This window comes from Macaca mulatta, chromosome 11, assembly GCF_049350105.2.
Source record: "Macaca mulatta isolate MMU2019108-1 chromosome 11, T2T-MMU8v2.0, whole genome shotgun sequence".
NCBI lineage: Eukaryota > Metazoa > Chordata > Mammalia > Primates > Cercopithecidae > Macaca > Macaca mulatta.
Window position 1 is genome coordinate 88,254,323 of NC_133416.1, and position 23,316 is coordinate 88,277,638.

The 23,316-nt window shown below is 35.2% G+C and overlaps 1 protein-coding gene across 2 annotated transcripts in view; it reads left to right on the forward strand.

Annotated features, from left to right (window-relative positions):
- Positions 1 to 23,316, forward strand: part of ACSS3 (acyl-CoA synthetase short chain family member 3) — a 187,385-nt gene that overhangs the window by 39,024 nt on the left and 125,045 nt on the right. For both annotated transcript variants that reach the window (XM_077953210.1, XM_015152354.3), the window contains exons 3-4: positions 15,783 to 15,971; positions 19,933 to 20,067. In XM_077953210.1, coding sequence (XP_077809336.1) covers positions 15,783 to 15,971; positions 19,933 to 20,067 — 324 coding nt within the window. The remainder of the gene's footprint in view (positions 1 to 15,782; positions 15,972 to 19,932; positions 20,068 to 23,316) is intronic.

Below are 23,316 nucleotides of genomic sequence, written 5' to 3' on the forward strand. Positions count from 1 at the left end.
AGGTATTTTGTGAGCATTCTAAGAAATTGTTTCTGTATAATTTTCAAGTAGAATTCTGGGAAAAGAAGATTATCTGTTGTAAGTACTTTAGTTCTCTTTCTTTCACATACACACATACACTTTAAGGATGATTTTCATAATTAAACCTTTACTTAATAATTGATACACTATCCCCCCTCCCACCCAAATTTGTAAATGTTAGGTCAAAGGCTAAGCTGCTAAAATAAGGATGTGCAGTAATATAGTGGCTTAATTTTTTTAAATAATGTATTTCTCTTTTGTAATAATCTAAAGATTATGAGGTTTAGCTTGGCATGACCCGAGATTATTAAGTCTTATTGAACCTTCATCTTCCAGCTCATTGCCTTCATCTGCATCATTGAAGCTGAGGCAAAGACATGTATGTCCCAACTCTTGGGAAGGTGGAGGAGGATACAGAAGAATGGACATGGTATTTAATATCCACACAGAGAAATATCATATATGCCTTCCACACACATCCCATTTGGCTATTGGCTGCCAGGAAGGCTGGAAAAAGTAGGGTAGGTGGAGGCATCTTGATGGGGAGTTAGGAGTTCCTGCCACAAGTACTGTTTCATTTCATAGGCAAAATAAATATCAGATCTTACACATAAATAATTGTAACCTGTTAATGTCAATAAATTGTAAGTCCAGGGAAATAAATAATAGCTGAAATTGAAATCTCATAGGTGGCACGCTAGAGATTAAGAACAAAGCTGTCAGAGATGTATTCCTCAGACACATACTGAATGCTTATTGTGTATTATTTATTGAATTAGGCAGTGGGGCCACACAGATGAATTAAAACATGATTCCAGAATTTCAGGAGTTTATAGTTTGCCCAGGGAGAAATACACAAAAGCTACTGAATGTAGTGTGATAATGTAACAACAAAGCTTTGTGCATTTGCAGCATGGAGAAAGGACCAACCTGGCCACAGCAGTTCAGAGAAGGCTTCACTGTGGAGGTGATGTAGAAGCTAGGTCAGGTAATAAAAATAGAATTGTGTGCCCCACCCATAGGTGACCCTTCTACAGGTGTCCCCTGAAGGTCTGCAGATTTATCGACGAGGTGGATTTGACATAGTTAATAATGAAAATGTGCACCCCGAGAACAAAACCGACTGCTTTTGTTGTCTTAAGTTCTAGGGCAAGAAGATGAATTAAGTAGGAAACAATATAGAAAGATCATTGGAGAATAAAGGAAGGAGACAGGCAGTCAAAGTTTAGTAGGAAGAGAATAGAAGAAGAAAAAAAATGTCCTTACAAGTGGAAGTGAGGAGAGTTGGTCACGATGAACACCAGTACCTGTTATACAGCAATGTAAAGACAGCTACACGCATCAACAACTTTCTGTTTCTGGCCTTTAAAAATTAACATATGAAAATACAAAATCATTTAACCAAGCACAACTTTCATAACAAGTAGAGTATAAAGCTAACTAACATAAATTGAGGATACTGAGTGGCTAAAGTGATGCAAATTAATATATTAGAACCACATTTTGAGTATATAAGACAAAGTATTTTTCATATAAGGTTTTTTGAAATAAATATGTAGCTATGAAAAATGATGCCACTGAATATTTTAATTCATTTGGAAGTTTTATGCTCACGTTTGTGCACTGTGTAGATATATGTAATAGTTAAGTAAAATGAATTTGAATAAATCAATATAGGTTGCATTCAGTAGAATTATTGTCAAGATTAGAGACCTTGGAGATATTGATTGTTCATTTTCTCATGCCATACTTGATTTAAAAGCATTTCATTTCCATTAGAAAGTTGAATAATGTTAACTTTATCATGTATAGGTTTTATGGGAAATTTGATATATTTTAGAATATTTATCATAAATTCTTGGCACATATGATGGTCTATGTTTGTTTTGTTTATTAGTTACTAGTGTATGCACTGTAATTGTGAATTTTTCTTCTCTTTAAATGCGTACGGGGCTCCTTGGTTGAGTGATGTAGATGTTAAAACTGACCCAGCTATTGCAATGATCTCATGTCCTTGTGCCATTCCTGGGATATTTAGCAAGTTCTCTATGAGACTTTCACATATATTGATTGGCTTTTGGGTTGTATTGATCAATGAAACTGTAAAGGTTAACAGGAACATTGCCCAATCCTGGGAAGTGTGGTTGGTGTACTCAGGATTGTTGTCATGTTTTATGTACTGCCTGTGGAAGTGCTGGGGGTGTTTGTTTTAGAACTTTCATTAAATAATCACAGCAGAATTGATCTAAACAATGCAGCAGGATTCCTGTTGACATCTTTTGCATCTTTTATATTTGTCTTTCTTTAAGAGGAAAAAGCCTCTAAGAAACCAACTGGGCATTTTTTTTTTTTTTTCATGAAATAGTGAGGCATATAAATGCTTTATAAAGACAAAAAGTTTTTACACACTTTTGGTGTTGACTTAAATTATTTTTATTTTAGTGTATTATTAAGCCTAGGCCTTAATGTTCCCGTTTTACAGCTTACTACATATATAAAGCCAAATCTGAGTTACAGGGAGGGTAAGAACAAACCCACAAAGCCAATCAAGCTCAACATGACAATATTAATTTAATATAATGAATGACATTGCCTTGCTGGAGCTGAATGACTGATTGTAAAATGTGTTTGATGCTGTGACCCTGGGGCTTTGAGTTTGGTGACATGTTCCCTGTGATGCCTCAGTTCTCTTGTCACATATTAGTAATTGAACTTCCATAGAGCCTTTGATTATCCAATGTGCTATAACCTTATCTGACCTTTACTTATTCTGCATGAGGTTACAAAAACAAACACAGTGAAATTGCATGAGTGCTCAGATAATCCAGAGTATGCTGTATTATTATTATTATTGTTATTATTTTGAGACAGAGTCTCACTCTGCCACCCAGGCTGGAGTGCAGTGGCGTGATCTTGGCTGACTGCAGCCTCCGCCTCCTGGTTCAAGAAATTCTCCTTCCTCAGCCTCCAGAGTAGCTAGGACTACAGGTGCACGGCAACACACCTCGCTAATGTTTGTATTTTAGTAGAGATAGGGACTCACTATGCTGGTCAGGATGGTCTTGATCTCCTGACCTCTTGATCTGCCCGCCTTGACCTCCCAAAGTGCTGGGATTACAGACGTGAGCCACTGCACCTGGCCTATTGTTTTTTAATTGTATCAAAATAAAAACACAACGTTAAAAAATTCTCAGGGAGAACTCATGGGCCCTGAGAATCTCTCTACAGACTCTACTTGGAGAAACACTACAATAAACAATTTATTAGATCAAGAGAAAAGGAATCTGGCCTTCATTAACAGTAGAAATTCATGTTCTTTAAAAAATATTATTTGTTAGCCCTTTAATGAAGTGTATATAGCAGACAACAGTGACAGTTTTAAAGTGACAACTTTGTTTCACATTTTGTATGTTTATTATTGTATAAACAAATATGTGAGGCAGTTATTACTATCATACTATCATATTATGTTCACTGAAGGAATATAACCTTATCTAGATGACTTACATAAACTTGTGTTGTATTAAATAGTCTTTTTAAATAGAGTGTAGTAGATTCTTTATCTTTTCAAACACTCATTTGGAAAAATGTGTACATTAGCCACAAAATTATGCTAGATTTTTCAGAATCCTTGTATAAAGGTATGTGAATGCATAACTGTGAAAATTTACTTCTCTAAGAGTTGAATTTTCTTTTTCATTTTAGTCCAGGTGGGTTACATATTTTTTATATGTAATAAAGTTTGCTTCAGCACTTGGGATATTTTCTTTACAAATACTCTAGGAAATGTACAGAAAGTAATCAACTTTGAATTGTGTTATGTTTTAAAAAATCATTTGAAAAATTTTAAATAGGAGTTTGTACTCTGTTTCTCTATGTATCTATGAATGGTACTTTTCTGAGTGGTGTCTGGGTTCCAGTCAGGCTACCCAACTGCTTAACATATAATATAGTTGAAATACAATGCATTAGCAGTAAAAAAAAAAAAAAAAAAAAAAAAAAAAATCAATATTCTTGCAGTACTCATAAGGGAGGGAAATAAATGAATATTAATTAAAAATTATTGGAAATGTTAGTGTTAGAGAAAAGCAGATTCAATTAAACATCTCCTGAGGTGGGATAAGTTGAATCCTGGATTGAACGGTGGAGGGAAAGGGGCAATTATGGATGTAATTTCCACAAGATTAAAGGAAGACTTTGTGAAGGCGAGCTGGAAACAGATACATGAGAGGATCCTACAGTTTTGCTTTTTTGGTAGATAGAAGGTGGAGAAAGGATAGAGAATATATGTAAATTAGGGCTTATAACTTTTAGAGTGTCTATTTTAAACCTCTCGTATTCTTACACAGTGCAATGAAACTACATTTTTAGATAGCATGCATTTTTAAACACAATACCTATTTAAATACCACAGGTATGTTTTTGAACTTTTATTTCAGGTTTAGGGGGTACCTGTGCAGGTTAATTACATGGATAAATTGTGTGTTGTTGAGGTTTGTTGTATAGATGATCCCGCCACCCAGGTAGTGAGCATAGTACCTGACAGGTTTTCAGCCCTCACCCACCTCCCACCCCCCTCTCTAGTAGGCCCCAGTGCCCAGTGTCGTTCTATTCTCTATTTCTATATGTACACAATGTTTAGATCCCATCTATAAGTGAGATCATGCCATATTTGATTTTCTGTCTCTGTGTTAATTGGCTTTGGATGACATCCGGCTGCATCCTTGTTGCTGCAAAGGACATGATCTTGTTCTTTTTTTGTGGCTGCATAGTATTCCGTAGTGTATATGTACCACATTTTCTTTATCCAGTCCACCATTGGTGGGTATCTAGGTTGACTCAATGTCTGCTATTGTGAATAGTGCTGCAGTGATGGAACATACGAGTTCATGTATGTTTTTGGCAGAATGATTTATTTTCCACCAAATATTTATTTTCCTTTGAGTATATACCCCGTAACAGGGTTGCTGGGTCAAATGGTAGTTCTGTTTTAAGTTGTTTGAGAAATCTCCAAAGTGCTTTCCACAGTGGCTGAACTAATTCACATTCCCACCAACTGCGTGTATGTGTTCCCTTTTCTCCACAGATTTACCAGCACCTGTTGTTTTTGATTTTTTAGTAATAGCCATTCTGACTGGTGTGACATGGTATCTCACTGTGGTTTTGATTTGCATCTCTCTAAAGATGAGTTATGTTGAGCACTTCTTAATATATTTGTTGGCTTCATGAAATACTGTTTTAAATTGTTTTGATGGTATGTAGTCACTAGGTAAGGGTCCCTTCTGTGTTCGCCTTTCTGTTATCCGGGTTAGGTTTTCTAGTTTAACCACACCACTCGTCTCTTACGAGTATCCTCACTTCTCCTGCATATTGTTGATCCATTTCATTTCTGTGGCAAAACTTCAGACCTGGTTCAATCCAATTCCTTATTATCTTCATTACTGTATCTGATACGTCAAATCCTGTTAAAGAAAAATCACGTAACTACAAATATAGATTTAATATAAATTTACGGTCTCCGGTGTCCACTGGGACTTCAATGCTGCTTTTTTTTTTTTTTTCTTTAGCGTTTCTCGAATAAGTTTCTCTTTTACCCTCCAAAGGCTATTTTAAACTTTTGGCTTTCCTGCCTCTGTGCCTCAAGCTTAACAGGGTACATTGATTCAAGCCCAGCAATGATTATATAAATTTATTGTCACCAGACCTATAGACTTGCCTGTATCCACACCCATTGTTTTCTCTTTCCCTTCTTTTAAAATAGAAGCTAATCTTTCTTTGGTCTCTTGGAGCCATTCTATCAATTCTTTTTAGGGCTCTTGTTCTGTTAATCTATCTTATACCGATCTCACTGCTGGCTCTTTCTCTTAAAAACATGCATAAATGGGCCGGGCGCGGTGGGTCATGCCTGTAATCCCAGCACTTTGGGAGGCCAAGGTGGGCAGATCACGAGGTCAGGAGATCAAAACCATCCTGGCTAACATGGTGAAACCCCGTCTCTACTAAAAACACAAAAAATTAGCCGGGCGTGGGGGTGGGCACCTGTAGTCCCAGCCACTCGGGAGGCTGAGGCAGGAGAATGGCGTGAACCCAGGAGGCGAGGTTGCAGTGAGCCGAGATCACGCCACTGCACTCCAACCTGGGTGACAGAGCGAGACTCCATCTCAATAACAAAACAAAACAAAAAACCAAAAACAAACAAACAAACAAAACAAAATAGAAACCATGTTTCTACTACTAGCTAGTTTCTTACCTATTTTCATTCACTGATTAACTTTGGAAAAATGCCTTTTTAACTTCCTTACCACACACATAACCAATAACCAAAGTCCTCTAAAATATGCTACTGCCTCATTTAGCTAAGGTAATTAATGCTTTCTTCTTATTAATTCCAATAGGTGTTCAATATTTTACTTCCTCTCTTTATCATATCTAACAGTTTTGTCCATTCTCTGCCAGTCTTCACTTACTTCTATATACCATTCTGCCCATTTCCTTTCTTTCCTGTGTTCATTTTGTCTAATTATCCTCCTTAAATGCTTCTTTTGACTGTCCCTTCACTATCTGCTTCTAGGTTGCCTTCTCTTTCCATTTTACACATCCCGCCTGGGTGATTACATCTGTGCCAATGGCCTTTTTTGCCACGTATGTGATGGCTACTCCCAGTGGCAATGCTGGCTATTCTCAGTTCTGTGTCATTAGCCCACATCTCTCTCCTGATGTTGAGATCATATGCAGGATTGCCGAGTAGGTGTCTATACATGGTTGTTCCACTAGCATCTCAAATTTAAACATGTCCAATGTGAATGGCATCACTTTCCAGTCAGTTGCTAAAACCCAAACTGTGGCCCCATTCTTAATATTTCTCAAATAAATTTATTTATTTTTACCCCTATTACATAATAATCGAGTTTATACAATAATCATTAAATTATTGATTGTAGTTTATGCAATAATGATTACATTTTAAGAATTTGGAAAGCACTTACTTTTAAAGAGGATGAACAATTTTCAATTATTATACATTGTTTTTTGGGTTAGTCTAAACTTGATGGGCATAACAAGGCTTTGCATCATATCTGATGTTGTTTCTTCATACCTTTCCAGTTAATCTCATGACCTCTTCATCTTGAATGTTTTCTCTCTCTAAACTAAACTGCCTTCACTTTTTCAGCCAAATGGCACATGCTGTGATGATTAGAGATATTGTCAGAAACTCTCCAGTGAGTAAAAGCAGGAGGAAGTTACACTAACCCAATTATTAATGTCTAGAGTGTAGAGATGTTAAAATGGTAAAAAGTGGAGGCAATCCTTAATTATTCTTTGTCTATGTATTTTATTTCCTTTTTATTGCATGCGCCCTATACCTGTTGTGTGTTAATGACAATCATCAATTACATTTTCCGTTCTTTAAGACCTTGGGCTTCTCCTGTCTCTGTCCACAATGGCCTGATTGTTACATAGAAATACTGTTTTATAATTAACAAAATATTCTTTACAAGATATGATGAATTCTGATGATTTTCTTTTAAATTTTAACGTAAGTATTAAAGAAATGGAAGACAATATTCCTTATCAAAACTGTGAGCCCATATACGTAGGGAAATACAGGATTTAACTAATTTTCTGTGAAATTATAGTCTGAAAATCACAGTAGTCTTGAAAGCAAAAAGATTATTGAAATATTGGTTATTTTGAGCTTGAACTAAAGGGATTAAATAATTATCTATTTCACTTTGCTTGTGAATACATAGTCTGAAAATGACTAAATATTGATTGAAACCCATGTGTAAAGAAACTGGTAATGAGAAAAATGATAATTGAGTAATGGTATTTACTCTTTCATTTGGAGAAAATTATTCGAGAAGAAATGTGCTAGTAAATGTTTTCTAGACCACTGACAGATAACTATTTTGAATGTAATATAGCATTTTGTAATTTTTCTTAGAAAATTTAATAGAACGCCATTCTTAAATATAAAATAAATATTCCTCTGTGTTTTAGATAAGTAATAATACATTTTACTTGTAGACGAAAATGTGATTTTTTCATCTTTGAAAGAAAGATCTTTCTTTTTTAAATAACATCTCTAACTTTCCTGGTTTTAAGAGACATATCTCAAAATAAATTGACTTAGCATAGTATCATCTTAAATGAAAATTAGTTCAATGCTGTATCTAATAAATTGTAACTGTCTAAAATGTTACATTTCTAGAACGTTCTTATGTTATATGAAAATATTTATATTCCTGAAAATTCTCTTTCCACAGGTATTTACCTGGATACGTAGTTAATGCATGGACAAAAGAATAAGTTATTCATTATAGTTACAATTTCAATCTTCTCAATGGCTGCCTGTATGTGTACAAGTAAAACAAACAAAAATGTGTATGATTAATGTAATATTTTTAAAAGTAAGGTGCAGGTATTTTATATAACTCTTTCTATGAAAATTATACATATTCTCGAGAACAATCCATTTATCCATACTTTTAGTAATCTGTTTCCTCAGATATTATAGTTGGTTTTTAAATTAGTTTTATTTTTTGTTACTGTTTAGATCAGGGTTTGCAATGTAACATTGTGGCATTTTGAAAATATGCATTCCCTTGTCTGCTTTTTCATACAGTTTTCTTTGATGTGGTTTTGAAGTTGCCCGTGATCACTGCATTTTTACTACAACTTGGAAACTAGAACTATTTTTTTTTTGTACAAGCGTGATTTTCCTTAAGTGAGCACACTTGCTATTTGTGAAGCAACTGCTAATTTGTTCTGTAGAACATATCTTTTGGTCAGTTTTGACTAATTTTTATATTTGAGATATGAGCATTTGATAACAAAATTATGCTACCCCAAAGACTGTTTTTGAAAGATTTTCCAGAATGATAACAAATTTTTTAATTAATCTAGTTTTCGTTATTCATATCAATATGTTTTCATTTTATAACTGAAATTTAAAGCTTTTACTTCTATCTGATGCATTATATATTATATTTATGTTATATATAAACCAAATATATGTGTACACCATTTTACAATATATAAATTTCAGTTGTTACATTTTCTTTACAATTATTATTACTATACGTGATTTTTTTTTCCAGACTCCAAATTTCTTTGGCTTAAGGACCAACCATTTCCTTCTCATTTTTGTATCTGTAGACTTGACCTCAGTTTAGGACATACAGCAGATACTACATAAATTGAACCAATGACAGGATGTTTATGTGTTAAAATGGCTTTAAATTAGTACCAAAATGATTCATATAAATTCTAGTGGGAAGAGTCACACATTGTTATATCTAAATAAATACGTTTATTTCATTTCCTCTAGGTTTCCTTCACAGCCCAGTTATTCACACGTTGGCAGTGTAGTATCCTCATGCTAGCTGGCCTTGCTCCCCTGGGATCTGTATTGCCCTTGATGTCAGACTGAAAATCAATTTTACTGGTCTATCCTTGTATAAAACCATCAAGTTATTGACAAATTAAAAAACAAATTTAAGAAGGTGCAAAGATGAATGTGAATTGGGTGAATGGCACATGGTTAACCTTTCGTCAGTTGAAAAACTATTTATTATAAACAACCTATATTAAAATATTTTCCCTTTTGCTAATAATAGAAATCGTAACTCTACACTCAGACATTTATGGTAGGATAAGAATATGGCATTCGCTAAAAATAATACCGGTTTTTTTCTTTGATAATTTTCCACCTGAAGTTGATAAAAACTAAGTGAACCCTGAAATAGCAGTATCAAATGCCTTCTGTTTTGGAGTTCCAATAATACTTTATTTGAGTGATTATAAACTCGTATGTTTTCTCATACATATTCTCATGCATATATATTTAGATTTATAAATTATAATGAAAAAGTTTACCAGAGTGACATTTAGCCCTGAAAACTACTGGAAAAGAAAATTGTACTATTGATTCTGTAAACCTTTTGTCTGTAGACCAAGTCTGGTGTGGTTATCAGGTTATCAAAACACTGAAGAGCAGCTGAAATAAGCAAGGCCAAATAGACTCCATCTAGTGGTTACATGGGCCTGGTGCAACCTAATTTGACTAAAAATTGTTTTCAGGGCAGTGGTTGACAACTCAGATGCCTACAGAAGTGGGTGGATGGGAGAAACATCAATTGTCGGTATATATCACACTTTCTGTATGGTTAGGGAACTATGGTGTAAGCATATAGCATAAAATAAACAAGAAGTAAAAAATATATATTTTGAACTCAGAATGAAAAAAAACGCAAGCTGTATGATAAATGCCCCCTGGGAATAGCCAGTTCTATGGCAAACCACTAGGCTAATCATCTGGTTCAATTGATTGCTATTATTCAAGAACACAGGCCTGGTGTTGCTAGACTTTACAATTTTTCTAGAGAAACTGGAGATCTAGATTTGTATGTGAAACCTACTAAATTTAATGTGCTGGTTCATTCTCTTAAAATGTGATATGGCCCCAACTTAAAGACATCTTGGTCACATTTGGCTGTGATCTACCATTTTGAGATCTTTGTTTCACACAAGGTCTTGAATTTTTTTTATTATTATACTTTAAGTCCTAGGGTACATGTGCACAATGTGCAGGTTTGTTACATATGTATACATGTGCCATGTTGGTGTGCTGTACCCATTAACTCATCATTTACATTAGGTATTTCTCTTAATGCTATCCCTCCCCACTCCCCCAACCCCACGAGAGGCCCCAGTGTGTGATGTTCCCCGCCCTGTGTCCAAGTGTCCTCATTGTTCAGTTCCCACCTATGAGTGAGAACATGCAGTGTTTGGTTTTCTGTCCATGTGATATTTTGCTCAGAATAATGATTTCCAGTTTCATCCATGTCCCTACAAAGGACATGAACTCATCCTTTTTTATGGATGCATAGAATTCCATGGTGTATATGTGCCACATTTTCTTAATCCAATCTATCATTGATGGACATTTGGGTTGGTTCTAAGTCTTTGCTATTGTGAATAGTGCCACAATAAACACACCTGTGCATGTGTTTTTATAGTAGCATGATTTATAATCCTTTGGGTATATACCCAGTAATGACATGACTGGGTCAAATGGTATTTCTAGTTCTATATCCTTGAGGAATTGCCACACTGTCTTCCACAATGGTTGAGCTAGTTTACACTTCCACCAGAAGTGGAAAACTGTTCCTATTTCTCCACTCCTCCCCAGCACCTGTTGTTTCCTGACTTTTTAATGATCGCTATTCTAACTGGTATGAGATGGTATCTCATTGTGGTTTTGATTTGCATTTCTCTGATGGCTAGTGATGATGAGCATCTTTTCATGTGTCTGTTGGCTGCATAAATGTCTTCTTTTGAGAAGTGTCTGTTCATATCCTTTGTCCACTTTTTGATGGGGTTGTTTGATTTTTTCTTGTAAATTTGTTTAAGTTCTTTGTAAATTCTGGATATTAGTCCTTTGTCAGATGGGTAGATTGCAAAAATTTTCTCTCATTCTGTAGGTTGCCTGTTCACTCTGATGGTAGTTTCTTTTGCTGTGCAGCAGCTTTTTAGTTTAATTAGACCCCATGTGTCTATTTTGGCTTTTGTTGTCATTGCTTTTGGTGTTTTAGTCATGAAGTCCTTGCCCATGCCTTTGTCCTGAATGATATTGCCTAGGTTTTCTTCTAGGGTTTTTATAGTTTTAGGTCTAACATTTAAGTCTTTAATCCATCTTGAATTAATTTTTTTATAAGGTGTAAAGAAGGGATGCAGTTTCAGCTTTCTACATATAGCTAGCCAGTTTTTCCAGCTCCATTTATTAAATAGGGAATCCTTTCCCCATTTCTTGTTTTTGTCAAGTTTGTCAAAGATCAGATGGTTGTAGATGTGTGGTGTTGTTTCTGAGGTCTCTGTTCTGTTCGATTGGTCTATATCTCTGTTTTGGTACCAGTACCATGCTGTTTTGGTTACTGTAGCCTTGTAGTATAGTTTGAAGTCAGGTAGCATGATGCCTCCTGCTTTGTTCTTTTGGCTTAGGATTGCCTTAGCAATGCAGGCTCTTTTTTGGTTCCATCTAAACTTTGAAGTAGTTTTTCCCAATTCTGTGAAGAAAGTCCTTGGTACCTTGATGGGGATGGCATTGAATCTATAAATTACCTTGGGGAGTATGGCCATTTTCACAATATTAATTCTTTCTATCCATGAGGATGGAATGTTCTTCCATTTGTTTGTGTCTTCTTTTATTTTGTTGAGCAGTGGTTTGTAGTTCTCCTTGAAGAGGTCCTTCACATTCCTTGGCAGTTGGATTCCTAGGTATTTTATTATCTTTGAAGCAATTGTGAATGGGAATTCCCTCATGATTTGGCTCTCTGTTTGTCTGTTATTGGTGTATAGGAATGCCTGTGAATTTGCACATTGATTTTGTATCCTGAGACTCTGCTGAAGTTGTTTATCAGCTTAAGGAGATTTGGGACTGAGACAATGGGGTTTTCTAAATATCAAATCATGTCATCTGCAAACAGGGACAATTTGACTTCTTTTTTTCCTAATTGAATACCCTTTATTTCTTTCTCCTGCCTGATTGCCCTGGCCAGAACTTTCAACTCTATGTTGAATAGGAGTGGTAAGAGAGGGCATCCCTGTCTTGTGCCAGTTTTCAAAGAGAATGCTTCCAGTTTTTACCCATTCAGTATGATATTGGCTGTGGGTTTGTCATAAATAGCTCTTATTATTTTGAGATACATCCCATCAATACCTAGTTTATTGAGAGTTTTTAGTATGAAGGGCTGTCAAATTGTGTCAAAGTCCTTTTCTGCATCTATTGAAATAGTCGTGTGGTTTTTGTCTTTGTTTCTGTTTATCTGATGGATTATGTTTATTGATTTGCATATGTTGAGCCAACCTTGCATCTCAGGGATGAAGCCAACCTAATCGTGGTGGATATGCTTTTTAATGTGTGGCTGGATTCGGTTTGCCAGTATTTTATTGAGGATTTTTGCACCTATGTTCATCAGGGATATTGATCTGAAATTCTCTTTTTTTGTTGTGTCTCTGCCAGGCTTTGGTATCAGGTTGATGCTGGCCTCGCAAAATGAGTTAGGGAAGATTCCCTCTTTTTCTATTTATTATAATAGTTTCAGAAGGAATGATACCAGCTTGTTTTTGTACCTCTGGTAGAATTCGGCTGTGACTCTGTCGGGTCCTGGACTTTTTTGGTTGGTAGGCTATTAATTATTGCCTCAATTTCAGAGCATGTTATTGGTCTATTCAGGGATTCAACTTCTTCATGGTTTAGTCTTGGGAGGGTGTATGTGTCCAGGAATTTATCCATTTCTTCTAGATTTTCTAGCTGATTTGCGTAGAGGTGTTTATGGTATTCTCTGATGGTAGTTTGCATTTCTGTGGGGTTGGTGGTGATATCCCCTTTATCGTTTTTTATTGCATCTATTTGATTCTTCTCTTTTCTTCTTTATTAGTCTTTCTACAGTCTATTTTGTTGATCTTTTCAAAAAACCAGCTCCTAGATTAATTGATTTTTTTGAAGGTTTTTTTTGTGTCTCTATCTCCTTCAGTTCTGCTCTGATCTTAGTTATTTTTTAATCTCATTTATTTCAGAGGACAGAAAATTTGTGGGCATCTTCCATTAACACTGTAAAGTGAGACTGGATTATAAAGTTACTGAATTATTTGTTGTACGGAACTTGCTTGAATGTCGTTTCTATTCAACAACTGGCACAATTCAAGATGCTGAAGTCACAGCTTTGGATAAGACTAGCTCTTCTCCTTGGTCTCTCTCAGTGTGGTACCTTAAATGATGTACCAAGTAATGTGATCACAAAGCATGGTCACTTTCTGCAGGGGTTGCACACTGAGATGTTTGGATATAACTTTCCAGTTTTTGCCTTGTTTTTTGAATTCCATATAGAATTCCAGTTCATGATTTTTATTACTTTAGTGTATCTTTCTCATAACCTTCTGCTAGCATCTTTGAAGTTCCTGAAACATAGCACTCAATTATAGAGTTTGCAATATAAAGTAGAATAAACACTAAAATGTTTTTTGTTTGTTTGTTTTGCTTCTACTTTATTTCACCAGAGACTTTAACCTTGACCACACCTTTCCTCATCTATACAGAGTAAGTGAATAAAGAGAAAAGAGAAAAATGGCCAGAATTCAGAATTCTTTAAACTTGTTCTGAAAGTAGGAGAGACAAAAATGAAAGGAACCATAAATAGCCGTGTGGCCTAATTTCTTCTCCCAAGCCTCCTCTCTTCATTGTGTTGGGCAGTCACATTCAAAGTCAAGTCATGGTCCTTCTAATTGCCCACCACGCCCATACAGGCCCTTTAGTCCCCTGATCTGATTGACAACTGTCTTGTCACTTGTTTCTTCTCCAGGCCCCTGGTTTCCTTGCTGTTCCTTGATTGCATCACATATGATCTCCTTTACCTCTTACATGTTTGTACTTCACTGATTTTCTCTTTGCCTAAAATAGTACACTTATAGATATCCACTTTTTTCCAACCTTCTACATGTCTTACTAAACTTGTTGCTTTCTTAGTGAGGTCCCAGTGAGAATTGCATCCACACTTTCCCCTGCACTCCAAATCCTCTTTACTCTGCTCTACTTCCCTCCCCCATATGAATGAAGATTTTTTACCATAATTGATAATTTCCTTATTTCTTGTGTTTATTGCTTATTGTAAGTATTTTCTCTGCTAAAGTATAAGTATTTGGAGGGTAGAGATTATTGTCTTATCTTGTTTACTTATCTGAAGTATCTGAAAACAGTATCTGACATACAATAGATACTTAATATATATATTTTCAGTAAAAGAATGTTGAGCTACTTATTCATTAAGGTCTGGGGGTGCTTCCCACAGCTCGCTATAATTGCCAATGGGAAGGATTCTTGAAAGAAATTTTATCGTGTGTGGGCTTATGATCTGTTTTGTCTTTATTGCTAGAAAGTACAAAAACACGTTACAGGGAAGAGACATTTATATGTTGAGGTCTCAAAAACACAAAAGCAAAAAGAACTGTGTACATTTCATCCAAATACAGAGGGAAGTCACTTTGTATAAATGATTAGTGTAAAAAAACTATAAAGGCATAGAAAGAGCAAAGAATATGAGGTCGGAAGACCTGTGATCGTGTCCTGTTACAGCATTTGCTAGTTCTCTGACCTTGGTTAGCTGTTTACCTTAGCTAATAGCTGTTTACCAGAGCTAATAAGCTCTGAGACTTATTACCTTATCTTTAGATGTAAATAATAATATAGGAGAATTTGTCTTATTTGCTTTATTAGTGTTTAATGATATGTTTTCTTTATTAATGTATACTTGTTTCCTTTAACAGTTACCCAACATCTATCTAAATTTGTAATTATTTTGTTTTTCTCTTCACCTGACAGATTCACCTTTTGCAATACACAGGCTTTACAGGGGCAATTCTGTGTCTTTCATTTATCAGTGTTGTATTCCCAACTCTTACATACCATATCTGGTATATAATAGTTGCTCAGTAAAAATGTTGTAACATGAATAGTTAAGCAGTCTTAAGTCGTAAAGTTTATGTGATATAATAATAGTAGGTTGGTTTATAATTAATGATTATAATACAATTGTTATTACTATCACTATCTAAAGCATTATCATCATCATCAAATACGTGTTACTCAGGCTCCTTTAATCTACTGCCAAGTGGCTGATCATCTTCTAGTATTACTACCTTAAGTTAGAAGTTTAGTGAAACAATACAAAAAACACTTTACTGATCTAATGGTCTTGGCATAGGTCTCCAAGCTGGCTGGTGTCTTTGTCAAGCATGACATCAAGAAAGGTGACACTGTCGTTATCTACATGCCCATGATCCCACAGGCAATGTATGCCATGCTGGCATGTGCAAGGATAGGTGCCATCCACAGTCTCATATTTGGAGGATTTGCTTCCAAAGAACTAAGCAGTCGCATTGATCATGTAAAGGTAAGTGCTTTATTTTGGGAAATCATATTCATCTGTGGAGGAATCATCTGAGAATGATCTACACCTGTTAGAGCCTCCCTTCAAATAGGATGGTTGATACATACTTTTTCTAGAAATCATTATATTAAATACCAAAAAGACACCTACATGCATACATTTATTGCAGCTTAATTTACAATTTCAAAGATATGTAATCAACCTAAGTGACCACCAACTGAAGAGTGGATAAAGAAAATGTGAGATACACACACACACACACACACACACACACATGCACCATGGAATACTTCTCAGCCATAAGAAAGAATAAAGTAATATCTTTTGTAGCAAATTGGGTGGAACTGGAGAACATTACCCTAAGTGAAACAACTCAGGAACAGAAAACCAAATACTTCATGTTCTCACTGTTAAGTGGAAGCTAAGCTATCTGTATGCAAAGACATATAGAGTGGTATAATGGACATTGGAAATCCAGAAAGGGGAAGACTAGAAGGGGGATGAAGGATGAAAAGCTACCTATTGGATACAATGTACACTATTTGGGTGACAGGTACCCTAAAAGCCCAGACTTCAAGCTATTTAAATAAATACATAAATAAAATGTTTTTTATTTCATGTACATCTGTTAATCACACATTTGTTTTAAAGTCAGTTCTATGTGAAAGACATCTTGCTGGGTGCCTTGGGGAATATAAACTATAAGAGAAGGTGTATGCTTTCCAACTTAGCTTGTCATATATTTGGGTGTATAAGACATAGAAGAAAAGGACTAATAACTAATTTGTTCATTCAACATATATTTGATTAAGCTCCCACTATGTTCCTGATACTGTCTTTGCAACTGGATAATAAGTAATACTTATCAAATGGATGGGACATATAACTAGTTTTACAATCCATATACATCCAGGAAGTGTATATGTTTGAATGGGGTACAAAAATAACAATTTAGTGAGTCTGTTGTGAAATATCATTGAGCTATTTAATCTAAAACAGCACAGTGTCTGGTATATAGTACTCATTTAAAAAATGTTAACTATTATTAATCTATGAATTTAGTGTAGGAGTTAGAAAAATTTTAACTGTAATTGACCAGACAGTAAATATTTTAGGCAGTATGGATGACACAATCTCTATTGTACCTACTCAGCTTTGCTGTTGTAGCACAAAAGCAGCCTTAGACAACACGTACACGATAGGTGTGTATTTGTCAATAATATTTTACAGAAACAGGCTTTGTGCTGGGTTTGGCTCACAACCATAGTTTGCAGACCCCTGATTTAGAGGAAGGAACACTTTCTTTCAGTCGGGGTGGCCAAAGAAGGCTTCCTGAAGGAGGTGAGATTCGAGTTAGATCTTGGCTAAGATTCAGCTAGTTGAAAAGAATGACATATTAGGATCCAAAAAGGCAGAAAAAGAATGTGAGTCAAGCAGTAGAGACAGGAAACGGTAAAATTCATTTGGAAGGACAGTAAGTAGACCATTATGACTAAAAGGTGAGAGACGGTGAGCTTGCAAAGGCGGGTTTTGTCTGAACTGGATTCTGTTAACGAGTAAAAGTTTTTGAACAGGCGAGTGTCACGTTTGAAGCAATGTTAAGAAGAGGCAGGTCTTGCAGTATGTGAGTAGGAGTGAAGCTGGAAGCTGTAATAAAAACCTTTGATAGGTGATCTGTTTGTAAAACGGTGGGCAATATGAAGGGGAAAAAGGACTCTGGGAAGATTCAGGAAGGAAGCTGCCTATCAGAGTACGAGATGGTTGACCTTTAGAATTTTAGAAGCCCAAGACAAGACATTCTTAATGGGAAGAGAGGTAATATATACTGAAGCCCCCCTGAGTGCTAGATATAGAGTCAGGCTTTGCATATCTCACTTTATTTTGTAATAGGTTAGTTATTAAAATAAGAATGCTGATTTGTGGACAAACCATCTGGGTCCTTTTTATCGTTTTTTTTTTCTTCTTTTTAAACATGTTGAGTTAATGCCTATGAAGAAAATCTGGGGAAAAAATATCAGTCAGTGACTTGCAAATGAAACTTTAAAAAATTCTGATAAGATATAGGGAAATTACAATATGTAAAAAAAATAAGAATTTACAAAAGTTATGGTATACCATTTAAGGAATTTTCATCCATCACACACACACACACGTGCGCGCACACACACACACACACACACACATACACCCTAAGACTCCTTTGTTAAGGGGTTTCTGCAATAAATGCTTTTATAGATAAGGCAATTGGGCAGGTCAAATGTAAGGAGAGAAGATGGAGATAGAGATGTATATCTGAGATAGTTAGGTAAAATTAGTGTGTAGTTGAAATTAGGAATGGTTTTGATGTCATGATCTTCAGATAAATAGGCTAAAGAAAAAGTTTTATTTTTATAGAAGATGGAAATGATGTATTCTAACAAGTCAGTCTAGACTCAATATCTCCAATAAGACTGTTAATAGAAATATGAAAGGAATTATTTTTTTCAGAGGAGAAGTCTAATTTTGACTTTATTAAATTATTCAAACTTTGATATATTCTATATATGCTCCTAATCTGATATGTAGCTTGCTTTTGTTTATTCAGAATTCTAATTTTAAGGAATGCTATCTAGAGCTATTTTTGTGCATATTACAGATATTAAAATGTGAATTATTTTCAAATGTCTGACCTTTAAAAATATAATAAAAGGAAACAAGACTTTTTGCTTTTTTTTTTTTTTCTCTTTTGTTTTAAGGCAACTTGATATGGTGGAAAGACGTTCTGCAACCAGACCGAACTGGCCTTCCTTCTGCCTTTGCCACTTGTAACCTGGGGCAAACTATGTAATTGCACTGAGCCTCAGTTCCATGAATATTAAATTATATTCAAAAAGCAGACAATACTATATATGCATATATTTAGCACAGTATAAACCTTTCCTAGATGAAATGTATTATAACTAGAAATCAGAATTCAGGAATACATGCAATACCTTGGGTCAATTTTCTGCCCTCTGAATAATTTATTATCTGTCTCTTTTGTTTTGGATTTCTTAGTGAAGAAACAATATACTTAAAAATATGAGGACTTATTTTTCTGCAAATTAATGAGTTCCACAAATGTTTGCTGAAAGCTCATGACATGCCAAGCACTGTGCTAGGTATAGGAAACACAAAAATAAATGGCATTCAAACTTGGTCTTATAGAGCTTACTGTGCAGTAGTAGAGATGTATGAACACTGACTACAACTGAACATTTGAGGCATGTCCAGAATATACTGAAGAAGAGAGATTGACATAAGCTGTGGTTCCCAACAGGGATACATTTTGCCTACACCTGTGTTTGTCTTGAAGAATGACTTAGCAAATTGCCAGGTAAAGAGTACAAAGTGTATCTTAAGGACAGGGGCAGGTCTAGGCTTTGTGGGGCTTGAAACTTTAATCATTTGGGAGCCTTTTTAAGAAAATAATATAATGTAATATTTGGTGAATATGAATATATATTTAGAATTAGAAAAAATATTATAAGTTATTGGAGATTTGCGTCTTTTTCTGCTGCAGTCTCTTTAGGCATTTAGAAGAGAAACATATAGAAAACCTATGAAATGCTGCTACAACCTCAGCAGCAGCCAGCTCTTACTGGGGCCTTTGCAAGTAAAGGGCCTCAAGATTTGCATTGTACTAGTTCATGGCAAATCCACCTGGCTTAATGAATTATTTGAAAGGGATTTATACATTTCATACATATGAGTCAAAAACATCATTGAGTATGCAGTTTTGAACAGGTAAGTGAGATTTATGTAGAAGTGGTTAAGTCTATAACAATTACAAATGGTTTATTCATTTTCATACCATTCAGTAGAAAACAGAATCATTCAGATATTTCTTTAGAAATGTTAAATTGCCAGTCCGCAACTAAAATATTGTGATTACCCTAATTAACATTGTTAAAGCTTTCTCTCCATTATTATTTTTTAATTGTAGCCCAAGGTGGTTGTTACAGCATCATTTGGCATTGAACCTGGAAGGAGGGTAGAGTACGTACCACTTGTAGAAGAAGCGCTAAAAATAGGACAACACAAACCAGAGAAAATTCTCATTTATAATCGTCCAAATATGGTAATCTGAATATTGAATTTGGTTCTTGCTAATGTTAATATGCTAAAAATGATTTTAGTTTTTACCATTTAAAAGATACACTTGATTTATAAACTATTAAGTATATTGCTGAATGTCATTGTTATTTCTAAAAAAATATGAATAAGACCTACTGACTTCATGAAAATCTAGCCTAAAACCAAAAGACTGAAACACAGAAACATGTGTGAGATTAATGAATTGGATTCTATGTATACTGCTATTGTTGTGTTTTTAATTAGCTCGGATTATATTAACAATAATAATAACAACAAACACGAATTGACTGCTTACCGTATGATTTATAAGACATTCTACTAATGAATATATTTTTTAATCTTCCTGGTAACTCCATTAACTAGATGATAATATTATTACTATTTTAATAGAAGAGGACTCCAGTGAACACGGAGATAAAGCAACTTGCCCGGTTTGAAAGCTCCAGAGTCGAGATTTGAATGTATGCACTCTGACTGTATGCTTAATCCCTCAGCTCTCCTGACTCTTGGAGTGGTGTGACTAATTTGAATGCAAACATCTTCTTAAAATTTAGAAAAGTATTTAGGCTAGAAATAAAACCATGCTCAGGAAAACAAAACATGAATATTCTAAGTAGATACATTATTCTGCAATCCATGAAGGAAGGGAGAACAGTGTAATATACCAATGAATACAATTTACGGTACTTTTTCTGTAACTTTGAACAGATGATCACCTTATTTCTTCACCCAAGCAAATCTTTAGCTATTTATGTTGACATCAACTTGGGTTTCTAGCAGATTAAGTTTTTTTTTTTTTTTTTTTTTTGCAGAAGTGAAATTGCAAGACTTAAAGAATCATGTGCAATTTGTAGAACTCTTAACAAGTTTTATTTGAAAATACTTAAATGACAAGATATGAGAACAGAGTATTAAAAATACATCATTTTGATTACCACCAAGCAATTCCCATTACCACATTAAATTCCTGTATAAAGTTTTAGTAGTCTGTGGTTCATGATCTGCTGCACTTAATGGTTTTAATGTTCTTATGATCTTGAAGAAGAATTTTAAGTTTCTTTCAGAAGACCTCAAGCACTTTTTTTAAAAAAAAGCTTCTTTGCTGTTTAAATCAGGTATTGCAAAATCAGCAATATAGAAGGCCTTGGGTAAGAACAGTTTAGAGGGATGGCAGGAACACACACACAGTGTATGCATATATGAGTATATGTGTGCTGTTCACATTAATATGTAGTTTGCACAGAACTTATGAGGTACTAAGTTCTAGGCCCAATGCTAAGTACTTCCAAATATTTTTTTCTTATTTAATTCTAACAAACCAATGAAATAGATGTTACTAGCCTTATTTTAGAGATAAAGAAACTGAGTAATGGAGAGAGGTCATAGCCCAAAGTCACGGCTAATAAGTGGCAGAACCAGGATTTAAACTCCAGTTTAATGACTTGTAACCAAAAAGACATATGATATTTCTTTCACTATAAACACATTGCATATGGAGGATATCAATGTTCCTTATTCAGTTTTTTCTAATGCAAGTCTGTTCTCTTTTCTTTTTTTTTTTTTTTTTTTCTTTTGAGACGGAGTCTCGCTCTGCCGCCCAGGCTGGAGTGCAGTGGCCGGATCTCAGCTCACTGCAAGCTCCGCCTCCCGGGTTCACGCCATTCTCCTGCCTCAGCCTCCCGAGTAGTTGGGACTACAGGCGCCCGCCATCGCGCCCGGCTAGTTTTTTGTATTTTTTAGTAGAGACGGGGTTTCACCGTGTTAGCCAGGATGGTCTCTATCTCCTGACCTCGTGATCCGCCCATCTCGGCCTCCCAAAGTGCTGGGATTACAGGCTTGAGCCACCGCGCCCGGCCTCTCTTTTCTTCTTAATAGAGATTAACTGCCTGCTCCCCTCCAATAACTAGCTTACTTTCTCAGCTTCTCTCTTTTTCTGCAGGCCCTTTCCTCTATTGTAATATAGATGAGGGCTGTAGAAATCTCTTGTTCTTTCTAGTAGACCTGCTGTTTAGGCAGTAACTAAGCCCAGTGGAATGGCTTTGCTTTGGATTTAGAGAGACACAAAGGCTCAGCGGGGTGTCTTATTAACCGGGATTGCATTTTTGTAAGAGGAGGTAAAAACTTGGCTGCCACACCTAAGCTTCAGGCAAGCAGTGATGGAATCAAAGGATATTACACCCCTACGCTCTCCCAATACTGCCTTTTAAGAATTACAAGAATTAGGAAAGACATATCTATAGAAGTAAATGCATATATGTGAAAATGTTTTGTTTTCTCCCTTTATTTGTCAGATCTCCTTTACATGTACCTCTGTTTCTTAGCCTGAAGAATAACCATTTATTGAAGTCCTAATTTCATTAGAGGCCCATAAAAATTATCAACCCTGTAATTATTGTTGTGATCACTTAATTGATGTTTTTATTTTGCAGTGTGATGATTTTTATAGATCTCTGTGTTGTCAAAAGTTTGATAATTTGCAATTAGTTGCTTTTATCCATTGTATAAAAAGAAATGGAAACATATAATTTGGTCATAATCAACTATTTTGTTTATCTAAATGGCAGAGCCAGTGCCTATCAGGGTGGGGCTGGAGAAAGCAGTTTGGCCTGAAACTTCAACTTGATGAAGGGTCTTCAATTCAGCTATAAATGTGTTAGCTATAAATGTGTTTATTCATACAGGCATCATATTTGTGATGTTATCTTGGAGTATTAATTGGTAAATGTACCTATTTAAATATATGAACAGTTTTTACAACCATGATTAATGTATTAAGCAACCTAGAAAATGGAAGTGTCTTTTCTAAATTTTTCAATCTTTGGGCTTATCTCAGGAATCACTTTAATGAAATGGTTACACACATCTCTAGATAGTAGATCGCATTAACTTTCATTGAGGGTTATATAACTTTGCTTGTGCTTATGCTAACATGTTCGCCAATTATAAACTTCCTGATGTGTGATCTTGAGCTCAGCTAACATCTAAGAAAAAAACAGACTTTTAATGGGCATTAACTTTACTTAAATAGTTGTAATTCCCCATCAGAGTAACTTTTCCATCAGCCACTTCCCTGCTTTTCACCCATCTGGTCATTTCATTGTCACTGTTTTTAAAGAAGTCTGTTTAATTTCTTTAAAGATGTATCTGTTTAACTCATGACTCTATTATCACAAAGTTTACAACACAGAGCCTGGTTCTTGAAACAAAAAAAGGAAAAAAATATTTCTCCCAC